The sequence below is a fragment of the Chanos chanos genome, chromosome 5 (assembly GCF_902362185.1).
Source record: "Chanos chanos chromosome 5, fChaCha1.1, whole genome shotgun sequence".
NCBI lineage: Eukaryota > Metazoa > Chordata > Actinopteri > Gonorynchiformes > Chanidae > Chanos > Chanos chanos.
Genome location: NC_044499.1, coordinates 36,520,582 through 36,544,535, shown reverse-complemented (window position 1 = coordinate 36,544,535; position 23,954 = coordinate 36,520,582). Strand labels below are relative to the sequence as shown.

Genomic DNA, 23,954 nt, shown 5'->3' with positions numbered 1-23,954 from the left:
CATTTTCTCTATAGGCTCAGTGAAAGGTGTCATGTCTGTTACTGCATATATGGACAGATTTAGCCTGTACAGATTTTCACAGGAAGTGTGTCTTATCAATCACTGCACTGGAGATGAAGTTTATATAAGCTCATGTCCACAAAACCGCACAATGGCTCAGTCACCTATCTCCAGGTCATACACTCATACTGGTATCCATGGAATTGCACTGCAGTACTTAGACTTGTAGAACATATTACTCTAATGCTTCTCTAGGGTTTTCAGTCAAAAGGGCTCAGGCTTTCATGCTGCACATTTTTGTCTTGCCACGGAGGAAAGAAGTCTCCTAGGAAAAAGGCTAACACGTATCCAATACTGACTTTGGCCCAGGGATTACTTAACCTCTGCCCTTGACCAGTGTGGACATTGACGTCTCAGTGGGAAGCAGACAAATCCAATGAGATCCAAAAGTCTCTTTAGTTTAACCCTGGGAATTCAGTATGAAAATGACTAAACTTAGGCTTAAGATGGCCGGACTCTTAAACAGATTCCAGTATGAGCAGCCATCTGGTTACTTAAAACATCTCCCAAAACAAAGAGAGACCATGACCTAAGGGTCTAATGTGACTCCATTTTCACCAGGGGAAAACCTCACTGACCTAAGTGAAATGCTCCCTTTAACTATACAGCCACTCACTGACCTAAGTGAAATGCTCCCTTTAACTATACAGACAGATTTATCTTTGTGTTGCCTCACGGTTGTTAAGGATCATATGCTTGCTCTAATATGTGTCATGTTTACTTTGCTTTTTCTGTTAAAAAAAATAGTCTGTTTTATGTCTGAATGTATTTCCAGGCAAGGTATAAATGTGTATTGCAGATATATATTGTCGGTGTGATGAAGTCTATTTGAGGTCTGTTCGCTCTGAGCTGTAACCACAGTGGTCAGCACTCTCTCACACAGGTGAGGTGGTAAAGTTAATAAAACAGCAGAGGACAGAAGGGAGGTTTCAGGCGGTTTGTAGGGTATTCTCATCGGTTTTGGTGGCTCAGTATAGAGATGAGAGCTCAGCATAAAAGCCAGATAAGGGAGATTTTTGAACTGGGGAGTGAGTATTAGCATTACCTGAGGCGTCTACTTAAATTATTTCCAAGATTACCTGCTGACTAATCATCATTCATTAACTGCCTGATTAAGGGGAAAAGAGCCAAGTGAGTAATGTTTTAATGTTTCTGTCAAGTTCCTCAGGTGAAAATATGTCAGGTTGCAAAAATAATGTACATATTTGTTCCCTGTAACCTCCATAGGCCTATGAGTATACACACAGAAAGAGAAGCAACTCTAACCATGTCCCACAAGCACCACCACATTGGTGGAGTCAGTACTGGAATTATGTTTAATAAAATAAACACTCTGTTGGCATGCCTCCACATACAGTTCCACAACCTCCTCAGTTACAACACCGTCCTCCCGTCCTTTTTATTATTCTAGAACTCTGCGGGGAATTTAACGGACATTGCCGTCAATAATGAACCACAGTGGACTGTGTGTAGAGAGAGAGAGAGTGTAAAATGTGAAATTGGGTGTAGGAAACAAACCACTCATCTGGGACACTATCCAAACCCAAAAAAAAGGTCCAAACATTGGGGTTCCTATTTCATTAGCTTTCCCTTGACTGAGGATGTTTTGTCCATTAGGCTCAGTTAATGGTTCTGGCACTGATGAAAAAGGGGTGGGAGGGTGGGGGGATAGAGTAGAAAAATGAGGATGCAGAGTATTTGCCCAAAGCATAAACCAAAACAGAGGGAGGAGAGAGGGAGAGAGAGAGAGAGAGAGAGAGAGGGAGAAAGACAGGAGAAGAGATTAATTTCAGAATGATTTAATCAGACCTCATTACTGCTTAAAACACAGAAAGCTCCAAAACAATCTCTGAAACATGTCTATGTGTGTGTATATGAATGAAAACCTCGTTACAGCAAACAAGCACAAACTACTCCCTCCTCCTTTCTAGCAGACACTTGAACACATACATACACACACACACACACACACACACCCTGTCCCATGGTATATGAGCAGGATCTTCAACTGTAGTTTAAAAAAAAAAAAAGGAATATAGGAAATGGATACTTTGATGAAGATTCAGGAACTGTTTTTCTGTATTCACATCAAAAGGTTGCTCAAACACACAAACAGTAGTCCCACACTCACTGGAGAAAAGTGTGTGTGCTTATGTTGGCTCTTCAGCCACAACCATGGTGAATCTGTTCACGCTCAGAGTTTTCAAATTTTTCATCTGTAATCCGTCATCATCAGAAGCAGACAAACTGGTTAAAGGAGCTGTGGAAGAGAATGCCTGTTGTTTTTCCAGTGAGAAGCTCACTAAAAAGTCTGACCACCAGCACTGCCTGGTCGACAATATGTCAACAGCTGCATCATTCATTCAGAAATGGGAAAAAGTTTTTTTTCGTTTGCGGTTCTTCGAGGTCCAGTCCAATATTAAGCATGGTTGTCAAAATGTGAGTTTCCAATCCACTGCACTGTCTCTCTAAATACGTAGGAGAGAGATGATGAGACAAAACAGATCAAAGCTTCTAGTTACAAAACACTGAATCCCGTGCATGTTGTGAGTCCGCACACAAGTTTCATAGTCATGGGTTCATGGGTTATTAAAATGCCTCCTTAATGTTGCTAGGCAACAGCTGTAGCGTATGAAAGCACAAAAAAAAGGCAAGACATTCCATGTCCAACACTGTCTAAATGAGCTGATGTTTGTATGACTTGGCCACGAGCAATAAAGAAAGGTCAGGGTTCATATTCCTCAAAAGAGCCTATGGCTGTCAGTCTTTAACTGGAGTCAAATGAGGAATGGTTTAACTTGGCAGGACCTCCTCTTCCTCTACATCAGTTTCACTTTTCTGTGACTCATTTCCTGGAGGAGGGGCCTTTGTGGAATACATAAATCGGCCTCTGGAATCCTGCAACAGAAAACAAAATTTCATTAAAACTAAGCCCGAGGGTAACAATACAAAATAATATTTATCTCCATTTTCTTCTGATTTACCACCAAGACATTTAAGATTGGGACACCTCTGTGACATGTACACCATAAAACACTGAAGCAGAAGGAGAGAAAGAGGAACTGGAGGTTACCTCTGGGACAGCTTTTAGGGACCCCAATAAGTTCGTAGCTGCTGAAGCCCACCTCTGACGTCAGGTAAGAGCTGAACTGATCTGGTTTAAACCGGATACTGTTGTAGTTCTTATAGGTTGTTTCCTGACAAAGAGAGAAATGAGAAAGCTTATGTAAATTTTAAGAGAGAAAAAAAACCCAAACAAACTGACATTTATGACATTTTGGTTCTTATAATTATGATAACATATGATGCACATTTTGGCCCTATTTTGGATTCATTTCTCTACATTTTATATCTCTCTCCCTTGACCCGTTTTTACCCAACCCATGTTATCCTTCTAGACCCTTTCTCAATCTCCAGATCTTTGTTTACCGTGAGTCTCTTGCGTTTGCTGTAGCTGCTCCACGGCTGTGGCTCCAGAATAAACAGCCCTCCTGGTCTCAGCTGCCTGAAAGCTCGTTTGAAGAGGCGCTGTAGCCCAGCATCACCCCAGTTCAGGTGTACCCACTTGGTCAGGCTAAGACACAGGATGACATCATACTCCGCTCTCTCTGATGCCAGCAAATCATCACTCTCCAGCACATAGTTCCCCTGTACACACACAGAGAGAGAGAGAGAGAGAGAGAGAGACAGCTGTTCTTAGGATGCACCTAGTCTTTAATAATCTGTTAAATTTGCATGGTTTACACTGGATTGCATGTATGGACTTTAAATTGGTGGTGTTGTATGCTTTCAGCAAGTAACAATTAAACATCTCCCTACAATACAGCTGAAACACTTTTACTGCTCATACTAGAGAGCATATAGCTGAATTTAGACAACAAAAACCTAAAAGGCACAGCTGGCAAGGTTACTAGTTGTTAGCTAACCATTATCTATTTAACAGCATAGAAATAAACTGTGTAATGTGATATTTATGTCATTCATACTACTGTGCATATCCTGACTCAGCTGAGAGTGCATTCAGGTATCTGCTCTTCCTCTTCCCCACAGTAATGCACGTTAGCACAGTTCTAATATGAATGGTGTCCTTCTGAGCTGCCCTCATATTTGGTTGAATTCAACATACAGTTTGAGACTTTCCTATACATTCCAAGGGTCTACCTCAAAACTTAAAAAAAAAAAAAAGTGGGGGTTTTTTTTCCCCCTCCATCTCTTCCTAGTGAATACTGCTCAGAGCATGATCTGACTCAGACAAATGCATAACGAAAATAAATCTATTAGGACTGCTCATAAACAACAACAACTTTGCAAGGATCAGACCTACCAGGGGGAGCGATGCATAAACCGCCCCTAGAATTACATTCAAAATCAGAGGGACGCAAAACTCACTCTGACATACAACACATTTATGCAGCTATACTATTCATGATTCCCACTGCTGTTCAGCCTCCCCGAAGACAGACAGTCATGTCAGTTTCATAACCATGGAGAATGATTTTTAAATACAGTTTTGTATATATTTCCATATATAATTCCACGTTTCATAGGCACTGGAGTTCTTTTGCATATACAGATTTAGCTGTGTATCACATAGACAATGCTGAAAAACATGATTTAACATGACATGTGTCTGACAAGGTTAAAATATTTCATGCACAATTTGCAAACAAATTATATTTAAGTAAGAAGAATGACTTTTGGCACTCAAAGTATAAAACTGTAGAACATATCTACTACCTGCACTGCAGTACATGTGTATATTGCTGTGCTAAGCAGTGGCTAGTTCTATACAAACACCAATAAGCTGTAGTGTACGACTGGCCTCCTTTGCCTCATTCATTCTTCCTAAAAATTGATGGTGTCACATCAGTGTGTGACATCACTTAGAATGGGTATGTCTTGGGAGATGCAGCATGCAACTAATGTTAGCCCAAAGTGACCATTAGTCTCAGTTCCCTATTCGGCTCTCTTGCTACATAAGTCATCTGGCTAAACAGAATAAATATGTGAGAGAGTCTTTGTTCTACAGCATTTTCTCCCAAGATTACAATAAGAAGTGATTATAAGGGCAAAGTTTCCAGCATCTGACATGATGTGTTAATGATTAGAATGTTCTCCTGACACGAGTGACTATTATCCTTGACACAGTAGGCCATAACATGGCTCTCACTGAATGTCTATTCAACTTCAATACATGGAATCCTCAGTCAAATATATACAAATATATATCCGTGCTTTTAGGAGGCCTGTGAGGACAAGCACAAAAATATAAGGAGCTTCAAAAGAAAACTAAGCAAGTAGTATCCCTGACCTAAAAGAAGCATGGCAGCCGAAAGAAAGGAAGAAGAAAAGAAAGAAAAAAAGAAAGAAGGAGGGGGAGAGAGAGCGAGAGAGAGAAAGAGTGAGTTCATTCCTAAGTGAATCAAATTTATTAAGTGGATTTATGCAGTCCAGCCTATATTTTGACAATTTCTAAAAGTTGCTGAATGGAACAATATGAATTCAGACAACAGCTAAAACGTCCTCCGTCTGTTCACATCAGCACAATAATATCCTAACACTCTCGATTGCTCAAGACCCATATATAGACTCAAAATACATACACACAGACATGCAAGTGCATGGTGCTAAAGAGGTGCGGCTAAAAATGCTGGACGTGTTAAAGGAGCACAAAAAAAGAGAGAGTGAGTGAGACAACATATGAGCTGAGAGCATGGCTGCACATTGACTTTAAGAGGAAGTTTGCACTGGTAGGCGTGACCAGATCTTGCACAGACACAAATGTGCCAAAAAAGAGAGAGACAGAGAGAGAGACAGAGAGAGAGAGAGAAAACAGAGAGAAAGAGAGAGACAGAGAGAGAAATTCTGTCAAGTACTCTTAAAATTCCATTTATACGCTGAGCAATCGACAAAAACAAAAACAGTGTCAGTTCGGATGGCACATATTCCAAACATTAGCCTAAGGAGTGCGAGTGTGTTTGTGCCAGAAAGAGAGAGTATGATTGTGCCAGCAGCTGTCTACAGTGCAACACACACACACACACACACACACAGTTGTTCAGAATACAGAACAGGCCTTTTGTCAAAGTAGACCTAAAATGGCCGTGCCAAACACATACACACTGATGAATAATGCAGACGCACACACACATATAGTTAGTATTTCTGTGCACACACATTCAGTTGAGTTGCTTCACAAACAGATTAGGAAGCAGACATTTTCCTATCAATGTCTACAAGGTTTCCACTCACAAGCCATTTTGTCTCTCTCTCTCTCTCTCTCTCACACACACACACACACACACACACACACAGGTGTGTTTCAGAGCTAAGCTTTGCGAGACCTTTTGTGGATGATGCGGTATTTTGTCAAAATATTCAAGTTATCAGCTGCTTGAGAGGGACCTCCAATAGTTTTAGTAAACATTATTTCAAGACCTGATGCCAGCACACAACAAGTCACTGTCTTATATTACACTCATACACTCAAAACATGACGATCATCCTGTGACCCAGCCCTCCAAAACCCAAAGCCGTCTAATAAATCAATTTAGACTGGAGTCATGTGGTGAGGGCTTTAACACTGCTGAATATTATATGAGCTGACACAGGCTTCTTCAGCTACATTCAATAACACAAAGTGTGGCCTAAATCTGTTGCTCTCTCCTGAATTTCTCTTACCTTCATAAAAGAAACATTGGATGGGAACACCCCAGGAGAATGTTCGAGAAGAGGGGGTGCGACGATGGGACCCCTGCAGATTCGGAAGGATATAGGAAAAGGCTGGGGTGCTTGCCACTGGCCACTGGGGAGTGCCATGAGAGGGGTTAAACCTTGCACCCCTTCTGTCCCTTTTCCCTCCCTATGAGTCTTCCTATCAACTTCGGGCTGGGAGGGGTCATGTTTAACCTGTGTGTCCACAGCAATACTTTTCTGGGTTACTCCTTGATCTGGACAGTCCTCCATTTTGTCTTTCTTCTCTCTGGGTTTCTCTGTGTTCTCCTCCCTCTCTTCCTCCCTTCCTCTCTTCCTCCTTGTCCCATTGTTGTCTATTCCTTCATTCCCAAACCATCTATTTTGGTTTATGCCATACCTTGTGCCCAATCTGTGAAGCTCAGATAGGAAGTGACGTAGGTTTTGTCGTGCGGCATGCACAAGCCTACCATCAATGTCCAGACCGAGAATATGGGCAGGACTCCAGTTTTTGGCAATAGCAAGTGTCATGTGACCTGTGTTGCAGCCTAGGTCAAGAATATTCTTTCCGTGAAACCATTCAGGCCTAAAAACTGATATTCTCGGATCCTGACTCAGGCCTGGTGTCCGATATCCATAGTAATGACTGTAGTTTCCAAATTGGAATTTGCGCTGTGGTTTGTGACGGCTTTGAGGAACCTGTTGCACCCGCGGTCCTTGTCCTCCTGTAACTCCTCCTCCAATGGGAGTGTGGAAAGTCTGACTATGTCCTCTTTCTGCACTGGGCCTTTTGGTGGCAGGGGTTGGTGTGACCGACAGGCGATCCGAACGGCTGCTGGTGCGCCTACGCTTTCGGTGACGATATGCCTGACCGGATGACCCCGAATCAGCATTACTCAGTTGTACTTGAGATGCAGAGTTACTTGAAGGCTGTGATTGTCGCCGAGGCAGTATGGGTGGAATCACCTCATCCCTACAGTTAATAGTAGTGTTGAGTTCATAGGGTTTTGGTGACTCTTCCACAGTGCGCAGTCCAGATAACACAGCACCCTCTTTAGGGACCTCTGGTACTGTGCTTGGGTGCACCCCTGTACCCATGTGAGGATACAGTGGTACAACTGTTGCACCTTCCTCACCAGTCATCCTTGACCTGTCCAAGTCTAAAGTGTCCGGCTGGCCTGCAGCCCCTCCCCCATGGTGTCGATTTCGATGCCTCCGTCTCCCACCGCTCTTCATGGGTGAAACCAGGACTCCTCCATGGGCATCCCCACCCCTCCCATTGAGGTTGAGGGGGTCTGTGATATCTTTAGGGATGAGAATCTCCACAGGGTCTCTGTTTTTGACTGGTAAGGGTGAAGACTTGGGTGTCTCTGCGTTTAGTGCCCGATTCACCTCCTCATCCAATAAGCTGTTGAGGTTCAGTGGGTCAAAGATGTTTCCACCCAGCAGGAAATTGGTGGGCAGAACGGGGTCGCACTCTGAGTTAGCACGTCGCCGCCGTTTACTAAATCCTGGGTGTTTAAAGCCCGAGTTCATACTATAGCGACGTTTGTTGAGTTTCTGTGGCTGTTGCTGGGGCCCAGGTTGTGGTTGCAGGCCGTTTTTTGGCTGTAAAGGTTTGCCTGTTATCCGTACCCCAAGCCCTAGAGAATCAACTTGACCACTGCTCTCCATTGATGTGGAGTGGTTAGCTGAGAGTTCAGATAGCATTGCACTTGCTAATATTGACCCACCAACACAGACAGGAACCACAGTGTTGGGTTTGGGGGTCTTATTGCCCCCTCCTTCTGTGTTTTCAGAGGGAGGTGGGGACTGGGGAGTTGTTAAAGTGTTCCCCTTACCATCATCTGACAAAATTGTCTCTTTCTCCACCGACATCTCAATCATCTTCCAGTGATTTGCAGTTATTCCCCTCTGCAGCTTGCATTGATCCTGAGAGAGGGAGAAAATGCCAGTTAGCAAAAAGATCAAACACACCATGCAGTACAAAACAATAATATATATCTATCTCAACCTCTGTCTGTTACTTACACATAAGGCCTTTTCTTGTGTGGATTTTGCTACTTTTTCCCACTGACTAACTGATCAACTATGATTAGGGGTCTGTCACAACATAAGCAGTTTTCTGTCATCCTTCTCATACACTAAGAAAGGTACTGAAAAATCTACCGCTGCTTCCTTGCTTCAAATTAAGGTCAGTGAGTAAACTCTGTTAAGTAAAAATATTTTAAAAGTCCAAAGATTTCGATCCACGCCTTCCCTTTGATAAACCCGCCTACACTGGTGCCAAACGAGTTTCTGCTAATTTGAATAGATCCGCCTCGCTGGCGAAAACGTCATGTGGTTCATGAATTATGCGGTAGGTACTACAGCCCTAGGAGCAAAAGCACACAGACAGTTACAGATAGAGACAAACCCCTCCCTCTCGCACATACACAGCACTCCTTGGTCGACCATTTCTCCGCCTTCTGAGCTCCACTGCTGAGCTATGTCGGTCTGTCTCCCTCCCCCCTGTTACTGTATTCTCTACAGAAAAGAATAAAAAATATACCCACTAACTGACTTAGCGATATATTTACCGTATCTTGCAAGTTTCCTGAGCCAATGCACTTCAAATGAAAGTACACTTGGAAACGAAGTACTCTAAATCGAGAACGCCCCCTCGAAAAATCGATTTTTACAAAATCTCAGAAGACGTTATAACACAGCTGTCTGTGTGTGTTGTGTGCATGTTTGCTAGTGCAGTCGCCCCTGTCCATTCTGTGAGATTGTGTTGAAACGCTCGAGCTGCTATATCTCGCGCTGAGGTACAGCATACCCACGCTCTTATATTGCACTACAGCCCCGAGGAAATACTGACAAACAGGCATTTTGCCCAATGAAAAATGGCGCTTCATCCCGTCCCTCTACAAACAACCAATTATATCTCTCTATACGAAAGCATGTGCAAGCACTCCCGCCCCACTGTTCAATAGGTATCCTACGTTATGCCTGTATAGACTACGTTATAACAGATCCTCTTACATTTTGACGAATAATCCTCCCAAAAATCGATAATAGAAACTCTCACAAACTCCTATAACTCATATATAATAATCAGTCATGTCAGTTTTTGTTGGGCGTATATTGCTGTTTTTAAATTTTACCATTGTTTCATGAAATGCCAGGAATTTTGCTTGGGCACCTCTTATCCGTGTAAACAACCTCTGGTTAACAACATGGTTTTTGGCTGTTAGACGACTTAATACACATGTCAGTGTGACCACACATGACGAAACGTGGAGCTGCTCTAAGATTCACAGGGTGCCAAATGTTTTTGTCAACAACAGAGTGATATTTTTAAAGAACTCGCACCACCTGCCCCTCCCCCCATTTATACGCCTCTTGGATCCAGACGCATGCTCTCTGGGTATGTCGTTCATGGGAATTGTAGTGCGGAGCAACTGTTAAAGTGTTGAACGCTTTAATGTGCTTTTATTACGTGCATTTTCATTTCTCAAGGGTAACATTGTCATGATATATTCACCACACCCTCTGACGGGTTTGTCAACTATATATCCCTGAGTTCGATGAAAGGCCCGTTGTTTGTTCAGGGGACAGCTGTTGAGTATACGACTGTCTGAGTCAAGACAAGTCAAACCAAATGAAAGCACATCTGTCATGTATGGTCAAATCTAACGGGTAACTTTCTCTGTTAGCACAGAGTCATCGCTTATTAAGCTCTCAGACATGGTTAAAGCGTCCACAATTTTAATTTCTGATAAAGCGAGTATCATGCACACAGTTGAGTGCATCCGTTCACTGGCGGCAATTTCCAGCGCGCGGATAAAAAATTACTAACCGCTGTTTCTGCTCCTCGAGACTGAGCTTGTTGCCTGACATTTCTCTACCAAATTGTCGTACGTAATTATCAAGCAGCATTTGCTTAATACCCACTTAAATAACGACGTCTGGACATTTTCATCCGCTTAACAGGCAGTGGTTTAGTCTGAGAAGATGGATATAAAGACAAGTAAATATATATGTCAGTTGACCTGTGTTACACTTCAACAGCAGTGTCTGACAGGAAGCTTAGTGTTGAGTTTAAGTGAAATATTTAGTTAGCTCAGCCTGTTACAGAATGTAGCTTGAGTCATATAATATGGAGTCCTACCCAGAATTGACAAGTTACAGCCAAACTGATAATCAACTGTATAAACGTATTAATTACTTCAAAGTGTTCAGGTTTACAAAATGTTTGAACCAGTTATAGGTGTGCTAACTAGCAAACTTGGACGTTAGCAGCTCTATATCAAAAGTTAGCCAGTATATGTTTTTTTTTTTTGTATTGCTGTACATCTCTGTATTGAGCAAGATGTTGTGAAATGTTAACATTTTTAGCATTTAAAACATTTTGTTAAAGTCAGCGTGAACACTGTATGTATCTGCTCACAGTATTTGTGTATTGTTCCAAGGTCAAAAGAAGAGGCCTATGTTTGCACCTCCAGTGACACGTCCATGTCACGCTGAAGTGCAAAAGTTCACCTTGGGTCAAGGAGGAGAAAAGACCAAACTGACAGAGAGTGAAGAAGGCAGAGAGGAAGTATTCAAACCAGCTAAAGTGGGGAAGAGTGTGGATGGTAAGCAGCAGGTGACCTTAGGGTTAGGAAAAAACAGAGTGATAAGTGGTCAGAGGAGAGAGGAGGACAGTACACTACAAATGGCCACATGTAATCAAGAAGTATCTCAGAGTATGGAAGAGAGAGAAGGAGAAACACTGACAAAGAAGTTTGATAGACAAGATGGTCCAAAAGCAAACAGTAAGAAAGAAAAGCTGAAGAAATATGTGAACGAACAAGGAATCAGTGCAGCTAACCACACAACTGCACAGCAACAGAAAACAAAACAGGAGGTACAGAGAAGAATGAGTGAAAAAGCAAGCACAAAAAAGAAAGGGAAGGAGGGTACGAAGAGACAGAAAAGTCAAGTCTCAACAAAAGAGAGAAAGAAAGACAATAAGGTAAGCAGAGAGAGGGAGAGGAAATGTGGTCTTTTGTTTAAAAAGAAATGCATACAGTGTATCTGAAACATCAAATTAGACTGTGAAAGATTTAACACTAACCGTTTGTGCGTCTAGTAACTATCTAAATAACAATCAGTTGATCACAGATGTTTAAAAAAATCACTGCCTTGGATATAGTGTACACTATCCTCTTTACAGGTGCCACAGAAATAGAACTGTACCTGATACTGTTTTAAGGCACTGTGTAACTGTGTTCCATCTGTGAACCAATAGTAACACAGAGGTTATATTATAGTAACATGGGTTAGATAAGGATGCACAACATTTTAAGTTTGAATGTCCGATTTTTCCCGCTTGGTAACAGAAGGAACAGGTCTGTCAGTATGAAATTCATAAGTGTTGAAGTTCTGTGTAGACTCAAGAGTTGTGAAAGACAGACTAACATGACTTTGGTGTGACATTCACTTGGTGACATTCATGCATTTGATGGAAGAACATTTTTTTAGCCATAGAGGCTGGTGAACATGATAAGAAAGAGCTTCATGTGTGTACCATTTTATAACTGAAGAATTATTCACTATATGCTATAAACAAACAATAGGTGTTGCTGGGTGTTATAAACCCATGTTAAGTCTAGTTTTTGCCTGTAATAGGGATTTTAGGTTCTCTTTTTTTTATTTGGTTTGTGTGAAGCAATTACTGTTATAGGTAATGGGTGGGGAAGAGTATTCACCTTAATAGCTCTGGAGGAGGAGGCAGGTGAAGTTATGAGAGAGTGATAGATTGGTAGATGTCATTCTTTCTTTCTTTCTTTCTTTCTTTTTTTTTTTAAGAAAACTGGTAATAGATTGACATTGTACACACTTGATTCAGGAACTTGACTACACACTAATACGATCAGTACATACTCCAAATGAATGCTTTCAGTGACAAATCTGGCCTCAGCCAAGAGTCAAATAAATGAGGACAAGCACATGGATACATGTCTCTAGATATATGAGCATGCATTTACATTTATAGCAGTTTGAGGTTTACTGCCTGTTTATGTGTCTGTTTCAACCCAGGTGTTGACAGACAGTCAGTATGATGAAATATTTGAGAGTGTGCTGGAGTCCTCCCCGCTGGATCTTATGGGTGGGTGTGGAAGCTATTAATCAATAAGCAGCTTTCTCTCACTCTCTCTCACACATATCCCCCTTGCCCTTTTCTGCTCCTCTCTCTGTCTGTCTCCCCACCCTCTTACACTTCCATCCATCTTCTTAGTTCCATTTGCAAGACACATGTCTTTGTGGATAAATGGATTATGTTACCTTGTATACGGTGTTTATATATGTGCTCTGTGTGTAGAGAATGCCAAAGCAATGCTTAGTGAGATGGAATTAATGCAGGCCAGTATAGAACAGGAAACACATAGGTAAGAGCATACACACTCATACCATGTGAGCAGACACACTCACACCCCCATACACACACTCGCTCAGGCACATTTATGTACAAGGACACTGAGAAAAATTCCACACACATACACTTTACATTATCTAAAGTTGTTTGTTGTACTGATACCACAGCATAGTTGGAGTAGAGCAGGATAAGTCTGAGCAGTCCAAACTCTGCAACGCAGCTCAGGAGAGAAAGAGCATGACACAGAGGAACAAAAGCAGAGTAGGGGAGGATCATGAGAGATGTGATAAGCGTGAGTAATGTACATGTCTAATGACTGAGTGTATGTATTGATAGATGTATGGGCCACACAAAAAAAGAATGTTTTCTTGACAACGCAATGCAGTAAATTTCTAGGCTGAAGCAGGTACTTTGTTTATATCTATGTGCATGTGTTGTATTTGGGCCTATGTTTGTGGTTGTGTCTCTGTAGATGTATTGTGGGTGCAGTGTAGCAGAGCTGTCTGTGGGAAATGGAGGCAACTAAAGGACAATGAAGACCCATCAGCTCTTCATCTTGACTGGACATGTGATAAAAACACAGGTGTGTGCACACACGCAGACACACCCAGTGTTAAGGTTGTATAAACCAGAGAACATAAACGCTATGGTGATAAGTCATTTATGTAATATGGTCTTTGATCAAATCCGCACGTTTCTGCCTTTCATGTAGAATAATTAACTCTTATCACATTGTGTGTGTATATGTGCGTGTTGTAGATCCTGAATACAGCAGTTGCTCTGCTCCAGAGGAGAGATATTGTACATCTCTTGAGGAGACGTTCTTCTGTAAGCTTGTACCTGGATCTCTGGTGTGGGCCCAGCAGAATGGATATCCCTGGTAAAGGGAAGAGACAAACGCACGCATATACACATACATATACATATACACATATGCACACATATACACATACATATACATATACATATACATATACACATATGCACACATATACGCATACATATACATATACATATACATATATGCATACATATATGCTTATGCACACATATATACATACACATACATATATACACATACACACACAACAAATCAACCAAGTGGCAAGTTGCTTTGTTAGTACAGCACAACATTCGTTTGTATATGGAGAGAGAAGCTTTTTTACCGGAGGGTATGATGCTCTAAATGCAATGACCTTATATTGTGTGCTTGTTAAGGTGGCCTGCAATGGTGGAGAGAGACCCAGATTCCAATGAGTATCTGCTCTTTAAAAAGGAAACTGACCAAACACCTGTAAGAAAAACACACACACAACACAAACGACTACTGTGATTCTAGCATTGCTTATCAGTATTGACTAGTGTTTGTCTGTCCGTTCTTTAGTGCCTTGCAATAGCACGGCTGACTCAACTGATCAGCTAATAATCACATTGTGATCAGTTGAATTAGGTGTATCTCAGAGGGTCTAATAGGACTGGGATGATAAATACTAGATCGGGGCTTCTTGTTAGTTTTGCAAATAAATTCAACATAGCACCTATGCCACCTAATGCCAAGTAACGCAGACTGACTAAATCTCAAACTGCTCATTTGATCCCATTTCTTTACGGGGGCAACACACTCTTCCCAAACAGACAATTTAACAGCTTTTATGGCAGAACCACTTAAAAGTAGCTCCGTCAGTGTTTGGCAGGAACTAGGACACTTACAGCCTCTGGCTCAAGAAAAAGGGTTTTGATACCATCATCATGAGACTAATGCTGCAAATCCGCTGTAGGAATTTGAGTTATAAAATTGCTTGACCTGTCACACATTACAGTCACCCTCCTGTAAAAACGTAGGTTGTTGATGTTGTAAAGGTGCCTCTGCCACCCCATACATTGCTGTGACCACAGCCTCAAGGCAGGCACTGCTGAAAGTCCAGCCATTGCAGTCCTCACACAGTCCAGCTGGACTGGAGAAATTCTGACATTTGAGAAGTTTGTGGGAAAGGGGTTGTGGGCAAACACAAAGACAGCCATCGCACATCATTAATTCTCATGCACTGTGTATAATACTGTGATTCATTACTGTTGTATCCACAAATCCATATGGTCGCTCTCTATAAATGGTGGCTAAATTAGATTGTGTGTTGCCTGCTGAAAAAACAGCGGCTGTAGAAAAAATATTGCTGAACAGATGAGAGGACATTGACCAGCTCAGTGTCTCATTGTTTTATCAAATCAATTAAGTACTTCATGGGAAGGATTTGAACCTCTGTTTGATGCCTCGTGTGTTTCTCTGTTTTGTGTGTGTGTGTGTGTGTCTGTGTGTGTGCGCGCGTGTGTGCGTGCCTGTGCACGCTGTAGTATAAGTGTCACGTGACATACCTAGGGACTCCCGTCTCTCGTGCCTGGGTGCTGTATAACAGAGTGAAGGACTATGCAGGTTTAACGGAGGAAACTTTGCTCAATGTGAGTGTGTACTCATCACATCTCTGTTTTGCTCTCTCTCTCCTTTTGTCTCTCTGGGACTCCCCATGCCCTGTGTATTTTCCTGATTTGTTTTTTTTTTCCAGGATCATCTCAATATCTTTGTGTTTGTGTATATGTGTGTGCGTGTGTGTGTAAGTGAGTGTGTTTTTTGTTTTTTGTTTTTTTTAGACTGTAAAGCAGGAACGGTTAAAGAAGTCATTGAAAGAGTCCATTTGCATGGCCAGACAGGCAGTCGAACTCTCATTGAAGGTAACATGTGTCACACTCACACACACACACACACACACACACAACACACACACACACACAAAACACACACATTCTGCAGTTTTTTTTCTATGTGTAGAAAATCTCTTAGAATTCATTACAACTAACAGAGTCCACATGACACAAAAGGGTGATGAAAATGTTTCTGCATCTGTGTCTTCTGTATTCAATTGCATTATTTAACTTAGTTCTTCACTACAGTTTGGTTATACCTGCACCAAAGATTCTACTGAAGTTATTAACCAATATCAGCCAACATGTCTTGACCTTGTTTTAATCATAGGTGCTGATGTCAGCTTAGTGAAATACTTCTTTCATTTGACCACAGCTGTTCATAATTGAAACTCCGCCATTGAGGGAAGTCCCATCTGTTGCCAATATTGAAATGAACAACAGTTTTTATTCATCCTACAGGAAAAAATCTGAATAATGCTCCTTCGGTCTTTTTAAATATATGTAAAGATTTGATATGTGACAAATGTATGTAATGATTTTATACTTGTACATTGGTAAAACATCTGACACACACCTGCCTAAAGTTGTTCTTCTCCTGACCACTAGAGAGAGCTGTTTTGTCATGTTTTGTCTGCCAAATGACATCAGCCAGTGCCGCTACTTACTGCTGTGGAGTCTTTTGTTACCCTGTTACCAGAATTTTTTTGTTTTTTGTTTTTTATAAAAGTCTGGAAGGTGTTTGTGGTTTGTTTTGTAACAGGGAAAGACAAAAGTCTTAATCAAAGTCAGTTCAAGGGAATTCCTCCATCCCCAGCTTCTCTCTGTACACATATCCAGACACACAAACTCCCTCTCTTATCCAGTTCGGATGATTGGATGGGATCTTTGAATAGACAGTTTTTCTCTCTCTCTCTCTCTCTCTCTCTCTCTCTCTCTCTCTCTCTCTGTCGGGAACAGGGAGCATGTCTGAAACAACATTAGTTAGTCTACTGCTGCAGTGTAAACTGATTTTTTTATCACTTAATTTGTTACAAACATTTTGAATTCCAATACCCGCTTATTCCCTATAGAAACTGATATTTGCATGTAAAGAAATTCCTGTAGTACAATACTCTGATTTATACATCAGCACAGAGAAACATCTTTTCTATTATAGGCCATGGAAGCATGAGTCAAACTCTAGTCTTCTGTCTCTTTCCCACTCAGAGGCGATTGGCCAGATTTGGTTTCTGGGCTCGTCATGTGTCAGACAGAGAAAGCTCAGATGAGGACAGCAGCATTGCAGGTTAACAGCATCTCAAAATGAAGCCAGAAGCTGAGTAACCTTATTGGCTCCATCTTTCAGCTTCTCATACTCTTTGCCATTCTGGACAAATAACAGTCTGGGTTGCCAGAAAAAATAGCTACTTTTTAATGCTCCCTTGTATTCATTGATTTGTCACGGTAACCGTTGATCAATGGATTAATACACAAACTGCCCTTCTTAAAAAGGTGTGCAGCTAGAACCCAGCATCTGTCTCTAACTGACACACAAACGCACACATACAGACGCATTTAGTGTTTGTGAAGAATGCTACATTGTCACTGATGTGTGTGTGTGTGAGAGAGATTTGGTGTGTTAATTTTGTTCTGGTCGGTCTTGCAGAGATTTTGGACTTGTTCAGTGGAAAGAGTGGGAGGAGAGGAGAATGCTCCAGTGATGAGGTCAGATGCACACACACTCTCACTCACACACACACAAACATTAACTCAGAAGACACACACACACACATATTTACTTACTCACACACCCTTTACAGCGTAAATATACACACATATACATACACATCATTATAAACGTACTCAAGTACAAATTAGCATTTTAACTATATGTCTTACCGCTTGACTTAATTACATGTCTAATGCTGTATGCATACATACCTGCATTGTGTCCCCCATGTATGAATGGACCAGCACCCTCCAAAAATCTCGTATTCCTCATGTTCAGGATCAAGTTTCTTAGCCCAAAATTAAAATTCCTGTGTGACTGTGTGTATGTGTACTTGTTATTGGATCACTGATTAACTGAGCAAAATGGTTTTAAAATGCATTTTTAAGAATCAGAATCAGCTTTAATTCACCAGTTACATGTGCTGGGAATTTGTTGTTGTCTCATTGGTCATGAAAACAGCAAAGCAGTAGAAAATATAGTGACAGAGCATAAAAAACATGAAAAACAACAGGCATAACAGACAAAGTGTAGTCAGTTACAATTAGTGAAAAGTAAATTATGCTTTTATGGTATGTAAATCAGCATTAATGAATTAGTGTATATATATATATATACGCACACCCACATCAAATAGTATTGAGAATACTGCTTATGCTTGTACAGTCACATGCCTTTGTATTTCTACTTTTAAACACCAAAACTCAGCAAATGAATAGTATGTGAACAAAATGAGGGGTTTCCTCATTTAGTAAATATTTATAATTTGTCAAGAAATTGATCATGTTCTGTGTTTTTCAAGGAAAATAATGGACTGAGACACTAAAAAACACACATGATGTCAATGGCTGTTATGTGTTTATTTCAGGAGTTAAAATCTCGTAAAAGGAAGTGCAAGCCAACAAAAGAGAGAAAGGGCAAAAGTGAGTGATACAGTCTTAAAATGATAATTTAAAATGTACCCCCAAAATAAGTTTGTATTAAAATCTCTAGTTTTTAATGCAAAACTCAAGATCTAAATCAATGTGGCTTTGCACATGTGTAACATGTGGAGTGATCAGTGGTTTACAACTTTGTGCGCAAAATGTTCACTTTATTGCAACTGTAGACTATTTACACAAAGCTGACTTCTCATGTTATACAGAGGTCATACCTGAGAAAGAAGGAGAAAGAAAAGAGAAAGGAGAGAGAACAAAAGCTCAGGAGAAGTCCAAGAAGCAGAGAAAAGAGTTAAATGATAGAGAAGGAGAAGCAGATGAAGGGAGGAAGAAGGTGAAGATGGGGCAGAAAGCTAAAAGCCAAAAAGGTCAGAAAAATAGTGAGAGTTAGGCCTTAGTGCCCCCCTTCTTAACCTCTATACACACTCAGTCTTTTCTTGCATCTTCTGTCACTTACGTGCATTTCATGAAGCTCAGTTTAATTGCCTACACATTTATTGTTTCACTCTTACATACTTATCAGCATTACAACACTTTTATCTTTGTTAATGTTGAGTTTAAAAATGTGAGGGGAGGGTGCAGAAGTAATCCCAATTCTCTCTCACGTATTTTGAGAGTTTGACTCCAGTGAGGCGACAAACACCTGTATCCTTCATCCAGAAGACATACACACAGCTTTACAGAATTAACTCTGTCCGTAACCAGCTATCCCTTGTCACTCTGCTTTTAAGCATCTCTCGATCTAAACCCCCCTAACATTCCCTTTATCTCTCTTTTAGCAGAGAGCCCTGGGAAGGCAGAAATAAACAAGGATGTGGAGAAGAAACCACTCACTCCCTCATTCTGTAATCCAAAGAAGAAAAAACCTGCACACAGAACTGGTGAGCAGTGAGACTTATGTAACCACAGCACCATTCAACCTTGTCCTCTGACCTTTAACCTTTAATCCTTTAAGCAGCAGAAGAAAATGAGGACCAGACAGTCCCCGAGAGCATAGTGGAGATGTCCCCGGATCTGACTCCAGCCTCAAGAGATGAGGACGGAGAGAGTGTGGAGAAGAAGATCAGACGAGGACAGGACGGTGGACAACCAGGAGAGGGGAAGAGTCAGGGAAAGAGGGAAAAGAGAGAGATGAATAATGAAGAGAGCAAAGAACAGAGTGAAGAAATAACTCAATGTGAAGCCGCACAGAAGGAAGAGAAAGGAGTTAAAAGAAAGAGAGGGATTGGAGAAGAGCAGGAGAAGAAGAGGAAGGAAGACAGTGAGGGTGATGAAGAGCCTGTATTTCAGCCTGAGGAAAGTTTGAGACACACCAGTGGTGATAATGATGATGATGATGATGATGGTAATGAGGATGGTGAGTTCCTGACAACTGATATGGAGATTCTGGCCTGCAGGGATGATTTGTTGAAGCGTATGACCTGTGAAGAGGAAGAATATCAGGTTAATGAGGAGTTCTCTCTCATGTTGTTTGAAGAAGAATAGAGGAAAATCGCCAAAAACCTCATACCTATAGTAGTCAGCTCTCAAACAACCATACTTATGCACACTACACTACACTACACTACACACACACATGCACACACAAACAGTACTCTCAGACTCGCTAAGTCAGTGCAGTAGGACTGTCCCAGTGCTCTTAATTGCTCTCTTGTCCCTTTTCATAGGTGCTGACAGGTTTGATTGCAGTAGATTGTATTTGTAGAACTGAAATTGAGCTGACATACACTGTTGAGTCTTTATAGTGCTGTCTATTAAGACAACCTCAGATATATGATCAAAAGAGCAAGTAAAGGCATCGGTTAAGGTCATTCATCAGGACAGGACTTACTACAGAAATACACACAGAGAATGGCATGTGTCATTCCAGTTCCCCTGTCCTCTGCCTGTGTGCTTCTTTCCAGTTAACCCCCAGTTCCTACAGTGAGCGACCCCTGTATAATCTATAATCTGTTTAGTGTAATCTATAATATATATAGTATAATCTAAGTCTGTTCTCATTTCAACTGTCTCTTATTTAATGTACCTCACTTTAACTCTCTGCTCGGTTTTAATATTCTCTGCCAATGTTTCATATTTATTTAGCATCATTGTTTCAGTTTGTGTTATTGTTATTGTTAAGTGGTTTGTGCAGTGTTTATCAAGATTATTATTTATGAAAACAGTTCTTATGAGTAAAAGAAATTATTGAATTTCAAGATTGCCTGTTACTTGTTATGCAAAGATCAGGAAAGCTTCACACCCATTGTGTTCCGTCCTTCAACTCTGCCAAAGATAAGACAGGATGATGTGTGTTTAGTGTGTGTGTGTGCTTGCGTCTGTCTGTCTGTGTGTGTAAGGGAGGGAGGGAGGGATTGGGTGTTTACTTGGGTTGTTTTGTCCTATGTTTTTTCCAAGTTTTTTTTTTCCTCTTTATTGAAAGAATAGCTGCCAGCATTGCTATTCTTCTATTACAGGAGAATTTTTAAACTTGGATGAGTACTCAGTGAGAAAATGGAAGTTTCCTGTTGTTATTGCAGCTGAGAAATTGTGCAGTCACTTTCTAACTCAGACTGTTTAGGTTAGAACTGCTTTGCCAGTCTTTTGCTTGTCTGTGGCTATAGTAATGATACCTCTGTAAGTGAACTTCATAAAAAAGTATGACGTTAGATGGATGGCTTATGGGGAATGAGACAGAGACTGGGGGGAAAAGAGTCAAAGAGAAAAAAATGAAGAAAAGAAGTGGATTTGGAAGACTAGAATGTTGAAAAAGGAAATAAGTAGTGTGTTGGAAAAGAGACTAAAGTTAGAGAGTACACACAGAATTAAATCAAGCAAGTAAAATAAACACGGCATCTGCCTCTCTCTTTCTCACACACACACACACACACACAGACAGAGAGAGGGGGTACAAAACAGGAAAAGTTGAACAATGGCCCAGCAAAGCATTAATGCCCGGGACTCAGCATGAGCATAAAATATTACCAGCCAATATACACACAAATACATACTCCTACACTTGGATATATGCCCCAAAAATCCACATGTTTCTGTGCTTTCATGAGAGCTGGTCTGATGTAGTTTTCACAATTCACATGAGTGAAAATGAAAGTAGTGATTGGTTTGTTTGTATCTTTGTATGTGTGTGAGACAGAAGTGCTTTTTATGTGGTGCTCCTCTGCATAAATATTATGAATGTGAGTGCTGTTTGAATGTCTGTGTGTGTGTACACGTGTGTGTATGTTTGTGGGTGTGTGTGCGTTTGTGTGTGCGCGTGTCTGTGTGCTTGTGAATAATTTATGTTTGTGGGATGCTCAATGAGTTATGATGTGTCTGCCTAAAAGACCATTTTTTGACTTGAGTCTGGATGTGTGAGTGTGAGAGAAAGAGTATGTGTGTCACTTGGGAAGAGAAAGAGGAAGAGGAAATGGGGACCCAAAGTCACTATTGTTTTAGCAGCAGTGAAAGAAGGACACAGAGTTGGAGAGAGAGAGAGAAGGGAGTGGACGCACACCCAACCAGAGAAAGAGCTGGAGAACACAACGGGAATGAAAGACGTCTTTAAAGAGAAAAAACAACATCAAACCAGAGAGGAACATTAAAACAGCAACGAGACAAAACATTTTGTCAGCCTTAGGGCTCCTGTGAGACCACAGTGTGAGCGCTACATGTGCATCACAACTGACTCTGAGAGTGAGCGTCTGCCTGTGACTGAGACAAAGAGGCTTTCTCTAAATCACATCAACCATGTAGGAACCAAGCTTTCATGCTGAAAACAGGAGTGTGTGTTTTGTGCCAGCTCAGCGGGATTGACTGATCAGAGCGTGTGTGAGTATGGAAGGGTTTCACGTTCTATCGCTGAATTAACGCGGGGAGAAACAGGCACAGTTCATCCAGGTTCAGTACAAGTTGCTGAGAATACGTTGGTTTTAGACATTAGCGTATTCAGTGTATTTTAGGCATGTGCTCTGTGCTGTGGTCTTTTAATTTATACTAGAAATAGTATATGTCATTTTGTTCATTCTGAGCCAGCTCCTTGGATGTAAGACACACATGACGGGAAAAATTAGTATCACAGATCCCAGTTTGGATTTAGTTACTTTGTTCAGAGGAGACTGAGCTGAGACACATGGCCAAAAAAAAAAGCATGCTCCCTGTTGAATGGGATGAAGAAGAGCACCGAGTTCATGTTATCCACAGTATGTGTAGATAAGAGAGAGAGAGAAAACAAGAGAATTACCTACACAGGGAGAGGGGTATGAGGGCGGGATCAGAGGAGGGGACAGCAGAGAGGGACACACAGTATCTGATTTTAATCCCTAGTGACAAACGCTCTCCCTCATAAACAGATAAAGAGCAGAATGGAGGAGAGTGTGGGAGAAAAAACAGTCTGCACACTAATCTCCAAACACACAAACAGAGGGTGAGGGGTACTTAATGTAACCCCCCCCCCCCACACACACACACACACACACACACACACTCCCCCCTGCTCTCCCACACACTGCACACACACACACATTTTATATATGCCAGGATTTTACTTCAATTACTGTCCTGACAAAAAGCCAGCCCTCTTCATCTCAGAAAATACAGATGCACATTTTAGGAGTGTGTTTGTGTCATTGAAAACAAATGGAGATGAGGTAGCTCTAAGATATATTTGAATGACATGCATATTGCACTGATTTACACCCTGACAAATGCTGGCCCTTACCTGTCTCTCTGATGGAGTTTTACCCAGCTTTCACTCAAACGTATCAGTAGAGCTTCTCAGTTACTCTGAGATGGTTGTTGGCAAGGCTTATAAATTTTATAGATGATTTTTATCAGTGTGAGAGAACTTGCCGCATGTTTCTTGAGAAATTCTTGCAGTGCTCTCACACAGCAGCAGAAAAGTGTCTTTTTGTCTTTATAGGATATATTGTAATGTATCTTCAGAATAAAAACACATTGGATATCAGTTATTCTGAATATGTATTCTGACTCTTTTAAATACCTCAGTATTTTACATCATTATTTGGTTATGTTAACTGCGTTCTGTTTTGGTGATCTCTGGATTAACTCAAGCGCATCTATATTTTTTGACCGCGTGTTTTATTTACCACAGGCTTATTCCCATAGTCAATTCATGAACAGTTAAAGAAACATCCCCTCTTAAAGTCGCACTGCGCTACCGTATGTTCGCCACAGATGCGCGTTCGTGTACACAGCTGACTACGAGCCCGCGTCGCCTTTAAAAAATGAATTATGCGATTACCCCCTGTCTCCTCTCCCCTCGGTTCAGTCTCGCTATGGTTATTCAGCTGGACGTATTGTTCTCCCGGTGAAGAGCCGAAATCATCACTGTGACGAGGAACTTCTAATCCACAGCGCAACGCAAGGACGGGCGCGCATCCGTATGGTGTAGAAGAGCCGGGAGAACGTGACCGTATCATATCCGCCGCAAACAGCGATGCTATGACCGAGTCTCCCC

At 41.3% G+C, this 23,954-nt stretch overlaps 2 protein-coding genes across 3 annotated transcripts; one reads left to right on the top strand and one right to left on the bottom strand.

Moving 5' to 3' along the window:
* Positions 1 to 1,927: 1,927 nt before the first annotated feature.
* Positions 1,928 to 9,479, bottom strand: mepceb (methylphosphate capping enzyme b). Of its 2 annotated transcripts, XM_030775782.1 has the most exons (6): positions 8,785 to 9,479; positions 7,003 to 8,685; positions 6,742 to 6,918; positions 3,490 to 3,708; positions 3,134 to 3,257; positions 1,928 to 2,958 (listed from the first exon to the last, which is right to left on the bottom strand). In XM_030775782.1, exons 2-6 carry the CDS (start codon positions 8,638 to 8,640, stop codon positions 2,906 to 2,908), a joined length of 2,211 nt encoding a protein of 736 aa, XP_030631642.1. In that variant the 5' UTR covers positions 8,641 to 8,685; positions 8,785 to 9,479; the 3' UTR covers positions 1,928 to 2,905. The 2 variants fall into 2 exon arrangements, with proteins under 2 accessions (XP_030631642.1, XP_030631641.1); XM_030775781.1 differs by having other exon boundaries at positions 6,742 to 8,685.
* Positions 9,480 to 11,224: 1,745 nt separating this feature from the next.
* LOC115812475 (zinc finger CW-type PWWP domain protein 1-like) lies at positions 11,225 to 23,888 on the top strand. Its single transcript, XM_030774954.1, has 10 exons — positions 11,225 to 11,372; positions 13,629 to 13,739; positions 13,916 to 14,036; positions 14,375 to 14,450; positions 15,506 to 15,610; positions 15,800 to 15,880; positions 17,060 to 17,138; positions 19,458 to 19,604; positions 20,167 to 20,176; positions 23,672 to 23,888. Exons 1-10 carry the CDS (start codon positions 11,225 to 11,227, stop codon positions 23,886 to 23,888), a joined length of 1,095 nt encoding a protein of 364 aa, XP_030630814.1.
* Positions 23,889 to 23,954: the final 66 nt, after the last annotated feature.